At 40.1% G+C, this 19428-nt stretch overlaps 1 protein-coding gene across 2 annotated transcripts in view; it reads right to left on the bottom strand.

The window, feature by feature from the left end:
• Positions 1-17337, bottom strand: part of rps6kc1 (ribosomal protein S6 kinase B1) — a 47788-nt gene extending 30451 nt beyond the window's left edge. The window contains exons 1-11 of one of the 2 annotated variants that reach the window (XM_088325312.1): positions 17133-17337; positions 15498-15533; positions 15133-15253; positions 14766-14881; positions 14597-14690; positions 13623-13676; positions 13116-13535; positions 12915-13039; positions 11998-12096; positions 9161-9208; positions 1043-1175 (exon numbers count right to left, since the gene is read on the bottom strand). In XM_088325312.1, the coding sequence (XP_088181438.1) occupies positions 1043-1175; positions 9161-9208; positions 11998-12096; positions 12915-13039; positions 13116-13535; positions 13623-13676; positions 14597-14690; positions 14766-14881; positions 15133-15253; positions 15498-15533; positions 17133-17234 (1348 nt within the window). In that variant the 5' untranslated portion in view covers positions 17235-17337. The remainder of the gene's footprint in view (positions 1-1042; positions 1176-9160; positions 9209-11997; positions 12097-12914; positions 13040-13115; positions 13536-13622; positions 13677-14596; positions 14691-14765; positions 14882-15132; positions 15254-15497; positions 15534-17132) is intronic. The other variant, XM_088325313.1, reaches the window with a different exon arrangement.
• Between the last annotated feature and the right edge of the window lie 2091 nt (positions 17338-19428).

Raw genomic sequence — 19428 nt, 5'->3', positions numbered from 1 at the left:
TTTACCTGGACCAGATCGCTACAGAAACATCGATTGACACCAATCTGATACAGATACTTTTTGCCGGGAAATGAGATGATCATTAAATATCTGAACACTTCGGGAATAATAATACTAAAATACAAACTTAAGAAGTACACAAAAATAAATATTTCCATTTCTATTACAACCACTTCAAAACAAACCCCAAGAGAATCAAAACAAAAAAGCACCAATTTAACACAAATTACTGTATATAGTTATATTGTCGTACAATATATAATATTACAATATACAATTATACAAATATACAAATTACATTATATTACAAATATACAATTACAACAACTATACAACTATACAATAATACAATGTACAATATTGTATATTTTTATATTGTTGTTACTGTATAACCATGTCAAAAAGACAACAAAAGAACCTTCTATTTCACAATATTTTATAAATAACTAATGCAAATAAGGTGTCTCTCATTCCTCATATTTGGCTTTCTGCTCTCTAATATTTTCCTCATCAAAATACATACTCAATTTTGGCTATTCTAGGGAGAAAGGTGGAGTAAATTTCGTTTTATTTTTTAGTAAAAGGTGACTTAAGAACAAACTTTATAATCGATCACTGAAAACCACAAATATAATATCAATTAAGAACAATTAAGCATCAATATTTTTCTGGGGGTAAAAATATTTTTAGTGTGAGTGTATGAGTTTTTAAGTGGGTCACTTAAAGAACGGAGAGTGATCAACAACACATTATATTTCAACCCCAATTGCCTGATAAATGTTCTCAAATTGGACAAATTGTCCCCCTCCAGAAAAAAATTGTAAATGAAAGATAAGGAGTCCACAAAAGATGAGGCTTTAGCTGATTACAGGAGTTTTCCCTAGAAGCACACCCCTAACACAACAGATATATAAGATGGCCCTGGTGTTGGCATAGCTAACGAAGCATGACGCCAACTAGTATCCGAAAAATGACCTGTGACACACACCCATCTCCATCAAACATCTGTCCGACCAAAGTCAAAGGCTGTGGAGCGTCTTACCCTCCGCGTGCTGCAGTAAGAGAAAGACCGTGTCTTCTGAGTCCACCAGCTTCTTCAGCTGCACCATGTGTGGCACTGAGCGAGGCGTGATGCTCCTCTTCAGTCTGCTGCAGTCGCTGCTCTTCCTCAAACCCTGAACAGAAGAAAAAGCCTATTGGGGACATTTGTTTCGACTCAACAAATCCTGCCAATAGCACAGTTGATGGCTACATTTATTTACGTCTGTTTTGGTTTGGATTTGAACCTGACTGGCAAAGTGTGATAGGGACTAGGATCTGATGAAGTAATTATAACTGTCAAGTATAAAAATATTGCTTTTGCAAAGACATCTTTTGTTCAGACGCATCAAACATTGTGTGGGTGTCGTGTGACAAACGGGCAAACTTTAAAAAAAAAAAAGACAGGCTTTGTATTTAAATAAAAATACTAAATAAATAACCTAACACTTGAAACTGCTAGCGTCGTGTACTAATCACAGAAACATCACAATTAGTCTGAAACAAGGTACCCGAAAACTATAAAGCCGGCAAAGCTCACCTATAACGTCTCCAAGAAGTCTGGTCATGATACATTAGCATCTGACCTTTTGATTGACACCACTCTCAACCTATTAAAAGCTAGGATTCACGGTGCTTAACCTGCAATAGCAAATGATTGTATTGAGTGACCTACGTCGGCATTAAAAAAAAAATCTATTCAAATTACGATTGACACATTGGTTAGCCAATGAAATACCCAACATAAATGTATGCATACTTACAATGCGTATTCAAATCAGAACTTAAAATAAACATGCCTAATGCAACTCGGGATCAATTTTTACAAATGATTACCATGCGCAAGTCTGCACAATGAGTGATTGACTCCTGGAAGGGAAGGCAAACATGTACAACTCTTTCACAATATAGAAAAATTGGCCAAAGTGAAATACACGGTTTCAGAGGTTTTAGAAATGTAAACTAGTCGTCTCTGAATGGCCACCTTTGGAACTGCCGTTACGTACCTTTAGAAGAATGTGTAAAATACAATTTTTAGTTTTTCAGATTGTGATCAAATTTGACCTGGGACCAGGTAAGGCTTAATGTTATTGTCCTAAATGTTTTCCAGCTAAGAGGCCCGCGCTACACTCTTCTGCCTGCATGCGATAGAAAGAAATAATAAAATCGGGCGACAATACATAGTTAATAATAATAATAATAATAAAAATAATAATAATGCATTTTATTTAAAAGCGCCTTTCAGGCCACCCAAGGACACTGTACAGACAATGAAAAAATACAATTTAAAAAGTTGTAAGCGAAATAATAAATAAAACAAGACATAAAATCATAAAAACATAGGAAATGGAGAAGCTATGTGTTGTAGGCAGTCCTGAACAGGTGTGTTTTTAGACGGGACTTAAAAGTGGAGAGAGGTGTGCAGTTTTGGAGGTCCGGAGGTAGATTGTTCCAAAGCTTGGGAGCAGCGCGACTGAAGACTCTGGCTCCCATGGTGCTCAGGTGGGCAGGGGGCACTGACAGTCGGAGGGAGGACGAGGATCTGAGGGAGCGAGTGGGGACGTGCACCTGGAGAAGGTCGGACAGGTAAGGAGGAGCCAGGTTGTGAATGGCCATATATGTATATAGGATCAGTTTGTAGCTGATGCGATGCTGAACAGGAAGCCAGTGTAGCTGTTGGAGAACGGGGGTGATGTGCTGCTGGGAAGATGTTTTTGTGATGATGCAAGCAGAGGCGTTTTGAACCAGCTGAATTTTATGGAGGGACTTTTGAGGAAGGCCGAAGAGGAGAGCATTGCAGTAGTCAAGGCGGGATGTGACAAGACTGTGGACGAGAATAGCAGTGGTGCGGGGGGTGAGGGAAGGGCGGAGTCTGGTAATATTGCGGAGGTGGAAATAAGCAGTGCGGGTGATGGTGTTGATATGTGAGTGGAAGGTAAGCATGCTATCCAGGATGACACCCAGACTCTTGACCTGGGGGTAGGGGGACACTAAGGAGCTGTCTAGGAGGATGAGGATGGAAAACTAAACCGGAGTCAGATGCTATGAGGAGATCATTTACAATACGGATTACGGCAGTCTCTGTGCTGTGGCGGGGGCGGAAACCAGACTGAAAGGGCTCATTCAGAGAGTGGAGGGACAGGTGCGAGTGGAGTTGAGCAGCAACAGTTTTTTCAAGGATTTTCGAGATGGGGCAGAGGTTGTCAAAGTTGTTGGGGTCAGCACCATGTTTTTTCAGTGTAGGGGTAACAGCAGCGGTTTTGAAAAGTGATGGGACAATACCAGAAGAGAGTGAGGAGTGGATACTGGCAGATATGAGAGGAAGCAGGGAAGGGAGGCAGGATTTAACAAGGGATGAAGGGAGGGGATGGAGCTGGCAAGTGGTGGGCTTGGATTTGAGTATGAGGTTGGATAATTCAGCAGTCGTGGGTGGAGCAAAACTGGAGAAGAAGTGACAAGGAGAAGGAAATACAGATGGGGAGGGAGCAGACAGGTTTTGATGGAGTTGGTGATGAATCTTAAGGATTTTGTGATTGAAGTACTCCATTATGGAGTTGCAGGTTGTTGTGGAGTACAGGTGGAGGGGGAGAGAATTTGGTGGCTGGAGGATTTTGTTCATGACAGAGAAGAGAGTTCTTGAATTTCCTTTGTTGGAAAGGATGAGGCCGGAGTAGTAGCTGGATTTGGTTTGTGCAATTTGGTCCTTGTATTTAGCAGTATGGGTAATGTACATGTCCTTATGGATGGTGAGGCCGGTTTTCTTATAGAGTCGCTCGAGTTGGCGGTTCTTTGATTTCATTGACCTAAGAGCGGGTGTAAACCAGGGGGCAGATGTGGAGAATGAGGCATTCCTGGTTTTCAGGGGGGCAAGAGAATCTAGAATATTTGTGAGGCAGGCATTGTAGTGAGCGGTGAGGTCATCCGGGCTTGAGAGAGCTTCTGGGGATGGGGAATGGTCAATAATGGAGCAGAGGGTGTCAATGTTAATATTTTTGGTATTACGAAAAGAAATGAGACGGGAGGTTTTCACAGTAGAGAGACAGAGTACGGTGTTAAAAGTGAGGAGGACATGATCAGATTCAGGAAAAACATCAGCAGTGGGCTTGGAGGTAGAGAGGCCAGAGCAGCAGACCAAGTCCAATGTGTGGCCTTTTATGTGGGTGGGGAAGTCAATAAGGCTGTGTATCCCGAGGCTCTCCAGGCAGGATGTGAAGTCTCTGGTGAGTGGCAGGTTGTTCCCATATGACGTCACAACATCCAGAGTATTTTCGAGCCCAGCGCCATTACAGATGGCGTGTTGTCTTCACTGGGTAGCGGCGAAGAGTCAACCAGAGATTACAAAGTGAAAATGGTCTCCTCTTGTTGGATTAACGCTTGTTCGAATCACACTGGAGGTTCGGTAAAGTTCAGATTTTACCAAATACCAGTCATAAGACTCCGCGAGTGTGAACAACGGAGGAAGTTATGCAAGGATATACAGGAAAGAAGCTCCTTGAAAATTGTCAAGGATTTGCTGAGAGCACTTCGTGTCAGCCAAGTATCTTGAAATTTGATTACATACATTATATATTTAGTGTGTTTGTAGTGGATCTGCCATCATATGGGGTGGTAAATAGTTGCTTTCCAGTCCCCAAGTGGAAGTTACAAATGATTTTGTGCTCCCTTTATACTTTAGAAGTAGCATTGGCTAAACAAGTAAAAGCACACAAAAATAATCTGTACAGATGCTGTACAGCTGTTAATAAAACTGGTAATGCCTGTCTTTAATAAACATAATCACGGAAACTCGGCCCATAAGGACGGTGTCCAGCGCAATGTGTGAGTTTTAACTAGTTATTAACACAAAACATTAAACCACATACAGTGGCTTGTGAAACTGTTTGGCCCCCTGGAACTTTGTGACCGTTTGCCACATTTCAGACTTCAAACATCAAGATACAAAACTGTAATGGTGCTCAAAGAAAGCCATAAAACAACGCGTCACTCTGGTGAGTTTATTGTTTGCATCGCTGTACTATGGATGGTACAGACATCAAGATATAAAACTGTAAATTCTTGTGAAGCATCAACAATAAGTGGGACACAATCATGAAGTGGAACACACTTTAGTGGATATTTTAAACTTTTTTAACAACCAAAAAAAAACAACAAAAAAGTGGGTGTGAAAAATTATTCAGCCCCATCAATTAATACTTTGATACCTTTTGCCGCGATTACAGCTGTAAGTCGCTTGGGGTATGTCTCAATCAGTTTTGCACACTGAAAAACTGATATTTTTGCCCATTCCTCCTTGCAAAACAGCTCAAGCTCAGTGAGGTTGGATGGAAAGCAGTTTTCAGTTCTTTCCACCGTATTGACTTTGAGTTGGCCATTTTAACACCTTGATATATTTTTTGATGAACCATTCCATTATAGCTTTTGCTTTATGTTTTGGATTATTGTCTTGTTGGAAGACAAATCTCCGTCCCAGTCTCAGGTCTTTTGCTGACTCCATCAGGTTTTCTTCCAGAATGGTCCTGTTTTGGCTCAATCCATCTTCCCATCAATTTTAAACATCTTCCCTGTCCCTGCTGTGGAAAAACAGGCCCAAACCATGATGCGGCCACCACCATGTAAAGCGGCGCTGCCACGAGTGGCTGCCTTTTCCAGCAGCTGCCCTGTTGTTTTATTGTCTGCTCCTATCTTCGGTGTTTTTTCTTCCCGTTTTGACAACTACACTATGATTTACTTCTATCCTATGGACATGGGTTTTAACGCACAAGAAAAAATGCGTGTATTCAAGGAATTTCAACTCCTTGCCCTGAAGATTTCTCGTGCCGGTGTGATGAAGGGGCCTATCGTGGAGGAAAAGCCGGAGCTAGCGAAGCGGCTAGCGGCGTTATAAGTCTTTGGTACCATCCGTAATCATGGTAAATGCGAACTCGCGACCAAATAAGATCATCGAGTGCTGGTGGAAAACATCGAAGCGCACAGGGAGCGCAGTTGCTGTGTTTTGCGGAAATGTGGCTCACGTTTAGCATTCCGGACGCTAACGTGTAGCCACCCGGAGCCACCCGGAGCAATCCGGCTTCAACGCCGCTAAACAGAGACACGAAAGCCGGGGAGAATCGGAGAGGAGGCGGACTTGCTAACACGAGGTGGTGTATCCCTGGATTTTCACAAAGAAAAGTTTTCCATCTGCCGCAGGGATGTCGAATTTTTGGACTGGCGTGACGTCATCCACTTCGCTACAAGCACCCCTAGGGCATCATGTTCATCTGTTAATAAACAACAGGGTAGACTGCTGGAAGTGTGAATTTCCCTACGGGGATGAATAAAGTATCTATCTATCTATCTATCTATCTATGTTTGACTGTGGGGATGGTGTGTTGAGGGTGATAAGCTGTGCTGCTTTTACGCCAAACCTAACATCTTGAATTGTTGCCAAAACGTTCGATTTTGGTCTCATCTGACCAGAGCACCTTCCTCCACATGTTTGGTGCGTCTCCCAGGTGGATTGTGGCAAACTTTAAACGACACCTTTTCTTTAAAAAATTGCTTCCTTCTAGCCACTCTTCCATAAAGGCCAGATTTGCGCAGACTGATTGTTGTCCGAAGGTCAGATTCTGTCACCTCAGCTGTAGACCTCTGCAGTTCATCCAGAGTGATCATGGGCCACTTGGCTGCATCTCTGATCAGTTTTCTCCTTGTATGAGCAGAAAGTGTAGGGGGACGGCCTGATCTTGGTAGAGTTAGAGTGGTCTGATACTCCTTCCATTTCAATATTATTGCTTGCACAGTGCTCCTTGGGATGTTTAAAACTTGGGAAATCTTTTTGTATCCAAATCCAGCTTTAAACTTCTCCAAAACAGTATCTCGAACCTGCCTGGTGTGTTCTTCATTCTTCATGATGCTCTCTTCGCTTTAGACGGACCCCTGAGACTATCAAAGTGCAGGTTCATTTATACAGAGACTTGATTACACACAGGTAGATTCCATTTATCATCGTTAGTCATTTAGATCGACATTGAATCATTCAGAGATCCTCACAGAACTTCTGGACAGAGTTTGCTGCATTGAAATTAAGAGGCTGAATAATTTTGCACACCCACTTTTTCATTTTTTATTTGTTGAAAAAAATTTGAAATATACAATAAAGTGCTAAATAGTTTCGCAAGCCACTGTACCTATCGATGAACCGGTTAGCACAAAGCGTCGTGCAACTTACTTTAACCAGTTAGCTAAAACAAAATGTTATGCTACTTACCTTTGCAATGATGACTACTTTTCCATTTATTGGAGTTGAACAAACGTCACCAACCCAGCCCATGGCAAACTGATTTTAGTTGATATTCAGTTGACTGTATTTACCAACTGGACTTTTCAAAGTGTACCAATACCGGCGATCAATATTGGGAGGAACTCTAAACATTTGTTCAAGCTATCTGTGTGAAGAGATAGGCGACGCTATCATTCTTAAGTACCGTATCCCCTTGGGAACCAAGAAACAAAAGGTGTTCAAGGGCTTAACCCCTTACCGTTACGGTAAAATTCACTTAGAATCCCAATCCAAAACGTGTCGAAAGTAAATTGAATGCTGTTCTTAAACAGTTTGGAGAATATGGACGTTTTTTGTCTCTTTTGAAAGGTAACTCCTTTAAATTTGGCCCAAACTGAAATAATCACTGCAAGTGCTACTGACATTGAGTAATCGGAGTTGGAACAGAAATAGAGGGAATTTATTTTCGCCTGATTTTGATTGCAATCAACTGCTTGCAGATTAGTGTAGCATTGGCATTTTAGCTGGAAAACAGGTAAGACATTAGCTTGAAGCCTTACCTTGTACCTTGTCAAATTTGATCACAATCTGAAAAGACTAAATAGTGTATTTAACACATTTTTATAATGGCAGGTCTAGGTGTTTCCAAAAGTGGCCATTTGGAAACGAACAGTTCACAGCCCTTAAAACTTTGGATTATTGTATTTGACTTTGGACAATTTTTAGACAAATGTTTGTCTTCTCTTTCTAGATGTAAACCCGTGATTGTGCACACTTGCGCGTATTAATGGGCAATGATGATGCGTAAAAATAAACCACGATTGGATTTGCTCACTTTAACTTTCGGATCTGATTAGAACTCCCACCATATATGTGTAAATATTTACGATGGAGATCTCTTCAAGCCACGTTTAAATTGATCACAATTGGCTGAAGCCACATCGGTCATGACGTTTTCAATACAGGCCATCATAGGTTGTCACAGGCCAAGGACTGTAAAAAAAGCTTGCAATTGGCCAAGAGAAGTGATGAAAAAATCTGACAAGATACAACAAATATCAAACAATACAGGAATACTTTTAGGCTGATTTTTTTTTTATCTGTCGGCATTATCGTGCGTTTTGGAGTAAATATTTTCCACGGTGGAATTTACTGGACTTTCGTGAATGCAACCACACCATATTGGCGGGGAATCGTTTTTTGAGCATATTCCCAGGAGACATTAAAGGTGATTTATGTAGGTTTTATGGTTTCCAAGTACCTTGTTTCAGACTAATTGTGATAAATCTGTGATTAGAATATTTTGAATCCCATGAGTTTAAGCTTTCCAATAATGTTTGGCATGACGAATTTCAGAGACTGGTGACAACGTGAAGAAACAATTTTGTTTACCAAAGTCCTGACGGCCGGATGGCCCGCCAGCGGGAATTCTGAATGTTAAGGGGTTAATAATGACGCACAAGCTGTTCAATACTCCACATTCTATGTGCTGGTAGCAGTGTAACAAAGGGGAAATGAATTCTCCATCAATGCCCCAACTCAAAGTCGCTGAACCCATGAAGTCACATAAGTACGTGTGACTTTCAAAGAGCTGTACAAATCTCGCATGACAAGTTCACATTGGCGGCGAGCGTCTGGAGATATGTCTATATACGAGCGTGCAACTATGTGAAGTCATCTGTGCCGCGCTGCGCGTTGACATCTGGCACGCGTCTCACACCTGAGCAGAGGAGCTGACAGGGACAGGCCTATTAGAATCAATTACAGCGGTCACACATTGGGGCGTCTGGCACACTTCACACTCACAGTCAGAACAACCTCCGCGCAGGACGCGACCGCACACACAGACCACAGTATACTCACTTTCACGACCGACATCTCTCGTGTTCTCTTGTCCATGACCAAAAGAACCTGTGATGGAAGAGTTATCATTAGTGGGACGGTTATTGAGAGACATGACATAGTGGTCCTGTTCAATCGCTGGATGGTGTTCTGTAGAAAAGGGTCACACAAAAGGAATATTGGTCCCTAAATGACACTGGCAAGGAAAGATTAACCCATCAAGGCCTGCTGTGTTTACCGAGGCAATGTCACAGCCACCAAACACTGATTGAAGCACATTAGGGATCAAATTATTAGCTGATTAGGCGAGCAGATGGGCACAAACAAATGTCTTTCCAGTCAATTATTCAGCAAAGACATCTAACGTATCTAGCTAAAACCCTTCACATTGTGATAGTTGATCCGTTTGATTTGGGGTAGACTTTTGGGGAGTTAAACTACAAATAAATATTCCAAGTGAAGACATTACACAAGAACAGAACTCAACCTACCGTCAATGTTTTTTTACCATCTTAAATTACATATTAAAACACCACAAAAATTAAAAATAAAATGCTGGTTTTGTTTATAGACGTGTAATTTGGGCCAAATAGTACAAACTAATACACTTGAGTAAAAAAATGATTCAATATGTGTAACAGTTTGATCGATTCACTGCAAGTTTTCAAGTTTTTTTTCCAGAAACAACTCCAAAAATTGGGTTTAACTATACCCGTGATTTTAAATATGAACATTTTTTAAACTTGAATGGCTCAAAAACACTTTAAAATCAACAAAATGTGTTATTTTTATTTCATAGGCTCCAAACTCATAATAGTGATAGAAACCACACCAAAAAAAAAAACACCCAAAAATGTTTTTGTTAAGAAAAACTGATTTAAAAAAGAGGCATATGGACTTTAAAATTTATAATTTTGTTTAATCCCCACAAAATGTTACGGTTTATTTACGACAAACATGATGGCCCAGCATCGCCGGGCTTGGCCTTGCCAGGCATTCTACTTAGGCCAGGTTCCTGGGGCCGTGGTTTCTTAAAAAACTGCCGAGGAGCCACTAGGGAGTGCCAAAGAGCCGCACGGCTGCATGCAGCTGAGAAGCCGCTTTTGCATGAAGGCAGATGTTTATTTGATTTTGTTGGTATTTATTGGGGGTGCCTTGACACCAAAACTAGCTATCTATCTATCAACCTTGGGCATACCCCTCAAGAGTGGTGACCGACAGCAAGACTAAAAAGGGGGGAAAAAAAATAGCAAAAACTGAAACTAGCTAAAAATAAACAAAAAACAACAACTTCTATACGCCTTAAGCCTCAGTCACCTACAATCACACATGCATGCAAATCAGGATTTATAAATAAATTAGGATGGATTAGATAGATAACTCAAAAATAAAAAAAGAAATAGGGGTGTCGGTTACACAAAGACAACTACGTTTTCTTAAAAAATATATTTTTGAACAAAATAACCCAGAAAGTTGATATATATTCATCCAAGTAGGATATTAGTAATCTTTGACTCAATTTAGGTGATTTATGACCGAAGTGATTAAAAGTGTCCCCTACTGTGACCCACTTCAATAATATACCCATGAAATACAATGTTAAAATTCCCAATTTATTAAACTTGCATATTGTTTTTTTTCTATTATTATTATTATTATTATTGTTGTGTGAGGATAGAGAGACGCGAAAAGTTATGCAGTACCTTTGCTTCAATTTTTTTGTCTCATCTTTATCAATTTGCAAGCAGATGTTGCCAGCAGCAACCCTAAAACTTCCTTCTGCATGAGCCGCATCTTCTCTCCTGCCCATACCCCTCTTTAATATCTTCATTTTCTCCCCCTTTAGGTCCTAACATCATCATCGCTCTCGTGCTCCATCATTACCATCTCAGGGGAGAGCTCCAGCATATGTGCGCGACCCGATGAGTGAGTCAGTACGTGTGTGTATGAGTGTGCGTCGATCCAACGCGGTTTTTTTGTGTGACCCTGGCCAGGACCAAACAGGTGCAGGCTAAATGGATATGAATGGAGATGTGAGTAAACAGAGCGGTGGTGCTAGCCAGGACGCTAATATAATTAAGACACAAACATCAGGGAGAGAGGGAGTGGAGGGGAGTTTTGAGGGGGGCATTAGGAGCTCTTTCCATCTGTCTCCTATGTCCCCATCAAAAATGAAAGGCGGAAGGATGAAGCGAGGAGAGACATAGTTTAAGGAGTTGGTGGAATCATGAAGCAGCTTTGAAACGGATGTACTGCTAAACTCAAGTGCGTCTTCGGCGCAGCACTATCATGTCAACATTTTCCTTCGGATTTTCCGTTTGTGCATAGGGTGAGGATCATTGATTCCGTGTCGTGCGCCGCTCTCTGAGCCGCTTGCCAAATCATTTCATGGCTGAGTGGTGAGGTTGCTTCGCCGGCAGCTGGCTGACTGAGGCAGCAACCCAAACTGACCTTGGTTCTAGTCATAACTGCAGCTAAACATGTATACACGTGCGCGCACACACTCACTGCCTCGTTACTATATTGTCAAGTAAATGTCAGTTTTATGGCTGATGAAAGATGGCTGAAGGAGGAGAGGAGATGGGTATGTAAATTCCATATTTATTGGGACATAATTCAACCTATATAATGCCCTTATGTCAACAAAGTGTCTCGTGAAGACATTAAACTCCCATCTTTACCTCAACCAATTCACAAATTTAACATAAATAATAACAATAGGCTGAGGAATTTGTCAAGAAAGCCCATCTAAATGCCCTACCCACAAGGCAAGTTAATTGGTACAGTCCACTCACTTCCTCTATAGGCCCTAACCCCACTAGCGTTAAGCATTGTGAAACATACGTCACTTAACTGACCTTATCGATGACGCCCAGCACCCTGTAAGCACAAAGATCGTCTGAGAGACTAAGCTGGCTCCCTCGGCTGGTGGACGTGCAGCATTGTGCCCCCATCATCTGAAACCAAAATAGTCATTGAGAGAGCTTGAGCCAATCGCCCCAACAAATCCCGGGAGAAAAACTCTAAATAAATCAGTACAGAAATATTCTACATTATCAGAAATAATTTTACTTGTGTTGGTAAATACAGTTTTTACTAATTATGCTGCTGCTATTTACTAATGCTAGCATCACAGTCGCCATTTGCAAAAGCCAACAACAAGGCTGCTACGAGCTAATGTTAGTGTCGTGGACATGGCCGCTTGAATGATGCTAAAAGCAGCATGCATACAAACAAGGATTACTCAATTGTGCTGATCTTTCAGCAAATTCATGATTATCTAAACCCAGATGATTATTCATTATCAATAAATATTAAGGAGCTGTCCTGTATTTATTGTAATGGATATATGAAATGGAATAAATAATAGTTGCAGCCTTATAGAGTAAGAGGAAGGCTCTCTGCTGAAACTGCTGTCGTATGGGAACAGCACTTGAAATAAACCCCCCTGAAAAAAAGTGCCTCTTCAAGTCATGCAAGTTATTTTGCATATTTATAATAACATGGTTTCTAAGGAATGTTTATTTATTTTATTGAAAGCAATCAGGAAACAATTAAATTAGGTCAATAAACTAACAAAAAGCACTTAATTTGGATTCCCTGCAATTAATCATTTAGAAAGGATAAAGCTGTCCACTAGGGAGTATGTATGATGCATCTCCAGAGGGAAAACTGCCCGATATATTTTGATTAAGATTTTAAGTTTTTCAACCAGCCTTTCCAACCCACTGAAAAAAACTTAGATCAAGACAAAGTATAATTTGCTTTGTCTCACCACCGTTTGTGTAGAGCCTTGGCCCATGTTGCTGTGGAGATGCTGGCTGGATATTTGCTCTGCTCGCATCAAGTACTCTGCAGTCTTCTTCTTCACAGCCTCTCGCCTTGTCGGACTGCACTCACCTGTAGCGTGCCAATAAAACCTTGTTCAGAATGAGATGTTTTTTTAAGTTATTCACAGAAATGTCCTAACTCTGACCTTGAACACCTTGCAGCAGCAGGTCCACTCCACTGCGGTAGAAAGAGAACGCGGCCTGGTAGTCTTGTTCTCTCTCCTTCTGTGCCGCTACGTGAATGATCTCTCCAGCCTTTTCCAAGTAGTCAACATTTAACTTTTCTTTGAGCCCACCAGTTTTCTTGGAGAAGAGGGACAATGCAAGACCAGGCCGGCTGACCCCTTGCTTTGGGGCCAGGGAAGAGGCAGGCGAACTGCCGCTGCACTGATCGTATAGGGAAGGCAAGCGAGGACTGCTGCTGCTGCTGTTGCTGCTAAAGCTTGCGGCGCCCCCGTGTGACTGTTTTGGGGAGGTGCGGCATGAGGCCATGCCATCGTCCAACTCAGCCAGATAGTCTGTGTCAACAACCAGAGAGTTCAAGTCGCTGCTGTCACTGGATGGGCCTAGAAGACGCACGGAGAAGTAAAACAATACTGAAATATTAACAACTAGCACTATTTAGATATATAACATGATTAATTTATATCTACCTCCATACTCAGACGTGACTGTCAAATCCTCTGTACAACTGAGGTCTCTTTGAGCTGAAGAAGAAATCAAACATCTGAGTTAGAATCATAAAATCAAAATGCAAGTTTGATTTTTTTAGTTCAAGTTTTATAGGTGGGAATTTAGGATTATTATTTCATTTTTAATACTGTTGACCAATTTGATTCCCATTATACCCAATTGATATAAGACCGGACGAAATAAATTAGTTTTTGTTTACTTTAACACCGTAATATCCGTAATATATATAAAATTTGTCAGACTACAAATTTTCGTTTAATCTATGTGCATAGTTATAAGGCTTTACGCTTTTCTTTTGCTTAAAACAATAACAATCAAAGGAAAGCTTCTAATTGACGCCAGTAGAAGCATTTTTTTATTATTCCATTATTTAACACGTTGAATCTTTTTCTGATGAGGCCTGGGGTTGGCAATAAGTAGCTCTGAAGCCGCATGTGGCTCCCTGGCGCTCCCTAGTGGCTACCTCGCACTTAAAAAAATGTTTGATAGTGGAAAATGATATGGTTTCTTTAGGATGACAACCATGACACAAAAATTCTTAACCTTTTTTCAATCAATGCAGATATACTGTACATACAGTATGTGTTGCCTTCCTTATAGGGCTTATATAAAGCTTTTATTTGTTTTGTGGCTCTAAACATATGAAGTTGGTTTTATTTGGTCCAATAGGACTCTTTCAACATTTTGGGTTGCCAACCCCTGGATTAGGCCAAAGCGTTCATCTAAAATAAAAGTAAATTCAGCACTATTTTGTGGCAAACTTATGCCAAGAAAGTGAAGGAAATTTAGACGACCAATTGCCTTGCCTATCTGTGTTTTTAGTTGTAGTCAGTTTTTTAACGTGATATTGTTATGACATGACAACTGTTTTATTTTCAAATTCAAGTCTGATTCATTTGTGACGTATATGAAAAACATTAACATGACCACCAACCATCCGAGCTGCAGTCGGACAAACTGTCAGCGAGGAATTCGGTGAAGGGCTCAGACGGTCCGATGAGCTCCGAACTGTCGTGGACCTCGCCACCCTAGATGGCATAAAATTGAACTTTAAAATCGTTTTTTGGGGGCGTTTTGTTTTCTCTTTGGCGTAAACATCTTACCTTGAAGAACTCTTGGATGTGCTGACTGTTGTAAAGAGCAGGAATGTTGGCAGAGAACTGTAGTAGATCCTCCAAGCACTGCCTTCTCTCCTCAATTACCGAATCGTCAAAGCGGCCTGGATTTAAAATTTACAGAATAAAAGAAGAATGTCATCAAATATCTTCTTTATAATTTTCTAGCATAATTTTTCTCAATCATTTAGGAATAGCTTCAAATTAAATTATTGGTGAACGAGAGGTATTGTTAAGCGCTTTGGATAACGATATTTAGATTTCAGAATATTGTGTAAAACCAGATAAACCATATAGCACCAAGCATTTCTTGTAAATATAATCACAGGTACACAAATTGTATTTGCATACTTACCAAACAGCTTGGCCTTGGCAAAGGGAGGAAACAGTTCAGATTGCCTACAAACATTCTTGTGCAGCAGCAAGAGATTTTGGTGAAGTTTCCGAAAGTCCCTATATCTTTTCCAAACTGTTATCTGGAAAAGGAGGGACAGGTGAGAAAGAAAGAATGCTCAGCTTTCTGTTTTTCTTGTTAGTGTCTGTCAAACTCAGCTATGCTCATGACTTCTGGGCTGTAATTGACATCATGCTGAATGCATTAGCATTGGTTCCAGGAAAGGGGTGCATTCTTAAGTGGACATTTTGATTCAAATGTACTGAATGTGTGTCAGGGCAAAGTGCAGAGTGATATCATCAATTAAAAATGTTTGTATGTCTTACCTCTTGGACGTCCTCTGGGTTCTTCCGAGAAATTATCTATGTAAAAGTAGCAGAAAGAGAAATGAGTCAGAATCATGATCCAATAAGATGGCTAACAAACATAAGCAGGGATGGTGACAATGAGTGCTTTATGTTGTGAGCTAATCATGGAGAAGTGAGAGACATCACCAGTTAGATTAGCATGATAACGATGAAAAACAATCAACTCAGTTTCTTTATGCCTTTCCTGTCTATCAATATTTTACATATATACCAATTACAATTTATTACAAGATAGCACGTTTCAGGCAACGAATTACAACTCAAATTGCTGTACAAAACATTCATTGTACAATAAGAAAACTAAATCAGCTTATTTTCCCCACCGAAACAACCCGGACCGCCAAATACAGACACAAAATAAATTACAACAAAAAGATTTTAAACAAATAATAATATTTTTTTCAAATGGCTAAGCACAGATTAACCATGCAGGAAAATTATTATAAATTTATTTGATTACGTTTGTGTAAATCAGACACTGTATTTCTTCATCTATACGCAAAATTTGTATTCCGGGATAAGTTTACGTCATTTATTAACGACGTCTCCCTGTATTCAAGGCACACTTCTAGGACAAATTCGTACTACTGTTTGGTTGGTTGGATCCCTTAACCTAACCATTAGGGTCGTAGGAGCACCCTCCAGAAACCTTGTTAGAATATGATATGGTGAAATTGTGAATGTGTTGAATTGATGTTAAGTGTTGATAAAAAATTGTTTAAACCTCATATTGTTAGAATATGATATAATGCAATTGTGAATGTGTTTAATTGCTGTTAAAAGTGTCAATAAAATTGTTCAAACCAAAAAAACCCTGTTCAAACGTCATATTGATATAACGAAATTGTGAAGATGCTTAATTGCTGGTATAAAAGTGTCGAGAAAAACTGTTCAAACTTCACATTGTTTATTTGCTGTCAAAAGTGTCATTAAAATTGATCAAACCCAAAAAAACCTTTCCCGTGGTGCGCCTTAGGGAAATACAGTAAAACCTAGTGGCGCCCATCCCTCTGGAGGCCATTATATATTTAAATCCTGTCTTGAACAGGGGACCGTTTGCGTGTAAGGCCATTGTGCACCGCACTAAATTACCGTAATTGAAAAATTGCGTCACCGCAATATTCCCGTAACACTTCGACGCTTATTTAGTTTTTCGGAAGATAAAATAAAATATGTGTATAGGGCAAGAATGGAACATGTTATTTAGTTAGCTTAAATACACCAATTTAACCTTCTTTGCATTTTATAATTGTAATATTAGTCGCACAAGGAATCACTTCGTTACGCATTTAATGCTCAGCATTTGGTCAGTTATTTGTTGTTGTGATGGCAAAATCCCTCCTTTAACATAGCACCCGAAGACAGGAAAACACACTACTCGTGTCTTTAATGGGGGAATCAACAGTTTATATATATATATATATATATATATATATATATATATATATATATATATATATATGTATATATATATAAACAACAACGCTGAAAGTAGTCACAGACATTATTGCTTGGTTTGCATCATATTAGCTCCACTAGCTACCTCGAGATAGCATTGTTAGCCAAGGCGCCCACACGCAACCAACCACTCACCCGCGCGGTTACTTTGTACACTGTGTATCCTTTCTGGTGCGTCGTTGGCTCCGTGACGGTATAAAAACGAGCGAAATCCCCGCTATCCCGCTGCGATATCATCCTGATAACAACATTGCCGAAAGCTAGCGGCCGGCTAAGCCGAACACATTCATTCACTTTTGACAGCAGCGTTGAAAATCCATTGCGAGTGAGACCGCACACAATCAACTACGATCTTTGACACAATGACGTGCGTATGAAAACACAATGAAAACACACTGAAAACATGTGCAATATGGATTGTATGAGTTCTTCATTCATAACATGTTACATTAATTCATATCCCTTTCACTTATTTAATCGTAATTAATGCCCTTCATGTGATTCATATATCTGAGTGTTATTATTCACTTGATATAACCACACGACTTCTTGATACATCAATTCACTCGGTTTTTATTCAGTTTCAACGTTGTTTCAAGTCATATTTTAGTTTGGAGGTAGGAGGAAGCCTTCATTTTTATCAGCAAGGGCCAGATTCGATCTAGAAAAGGTTTTTTATGTGAAGTAGAAAATTTCAGTTTTTATTTGTCATGGCAAACCCTCCTAGCATAAAAGTGATTGTCGGCCATTTTGGTAGCACATCTTGATAAGTCTTATTTAAATACCACACATGCACTGATCCCTTGAGCCAAGAAGAGATCCGCAGGTTCGAGAGCGTTCTCCATTCGGGCCCCGGTGCTGTGGAATGCTCTTCCCCCTGAAATTCGATCTGCAACCTCAGTGAAAATGTTTAAATCTAAGCTTAAAACACACTTCTATTCCATAGCATATGAATAACCTATATTTTATGTTGACAATATCTGTGTATTATTTGCCCTCATGTAAGTTTTAGATCAGGTGATGGTGTCATAATAGTCTGGTTTGCAATAATCTGTAGTCTGTACAGCCCTTTGAGACTCTTTGTGATTAAGGGGTATACAAATAAACATGACTTGACTTGTCTTGACATTGCCAGAAATATTCAGTTTTTGTACTAAAAAAAAACCCAACAAAGCTAGTGATGTGCTTGTTTGGTCGAATTCTTGAAAGATGTTCCAAGTAATTTGGATGAGTGGTTCATGAACTGCGAGTCAATGCATGTTTCGACGATGTATGCGGGGATGTTTGAAGCCTGGCGACGCGGCTGTACCACATGAATGATTTAGAAAATTACTTTTTAAGTTTGAGTACAGTTCGAAATAAAGGGGACAAAGAAACAAAATGGATATCCCTTAACTTTGCCTGTGTCCAAAAACCTAAGAAAAAAAGTCAAATGAAAAATCAATAAGGACTTTGTTTTCCCTCCGTATTTCACATTTTCCCTTGTTGCAAAAACACAACTATAATATAACACATATATGTACACAAATATATATATAGATAGATATATACCGTAAATTCCGGACTATAAGCCGCTACTTTTTTCCCCAAATGTTCAACCCTGCGCCTTATTCAGTGATGCGGCCAATTTATGTAAATTTTCTAACAGCCGCCAGCGGTGCTCGAGTACAAAAGGTAAGATTTAGACCGTTGGAATATATGCGCCGAGGAAGACTGCAACTTCTTAGCTTGTGCACAATTTAAAATAGCGTAGACATATCCTCACCATGTAAATTGCAATAAGAAAGGCACATGACGCAGCTTTCGAACTGAGAGCAATCGGGCAGTCCGATAAAGAAGGAAACAGAGCTACTGCACGTAAACCTTACTTTGCGAGGGTATTGCTAGCGTGTTTTTGAACAAGGGAGCGTGGGACGACGTCTATTTTGCAAAGTCTCTTTCCCATATTGAGGTATAGGACTTTGATGACGTCAGTTATAAGGAGGAAAATGACTACGGTTTACCGTGATTTCTACAAGTACCGTATATTTTTTTTAACAGACCCACTCTCTGAATTGCGAGTGTGCTGCTAGTAGCGTTTTGCTACCCTTTACAGGCACGGTGTGGGATGAAAGTTATAATATTATTATTAAAGCTTTGAAAACTCTCTTGGTGTACCGTCTTTCTTTGTAAATATGTGTAACCATGTATAATATGTATTTGCACCTGTATATTTTTGTAATGTATTTATTTGAGACACTTATTCTGATATGTTTTGCGTATTAAAAAAGAGGGGCAGAGCAAACGCGGGCTGACGGGAAGTGGGGTAAAGGTGAGTGAGACCTGTTGTCGCGGCGGACAATAGTGGATATATATTTTTCCCACCCTTACCTTTGGAAATATAGAAATGTTTTCATTGGATTAGTTTCAACGGGTACCCGGACTCTGCAGG

Source organism: Urocampus carinirostris, chromosome 20, assembly GCF_059441175.1.
Source record: "Urocampus carinirostris isolate Australia breed hairy pipefish chromosome 20, RoL_Ucar_1.0, whole genome shotgun sequence".
In the NCBI taxonomy this organism is placed as follows: Eukaryota; Metazoa; Chordata; class Actinopteri; order Syngnathiformes; family Syngnathidae; genus Urocampus; species Urocampus carinirostris.
Note: the sequence above shows the minus strand (reverse complement) of the source record. Positions and strands in the feature narration are given on the sequence as shown.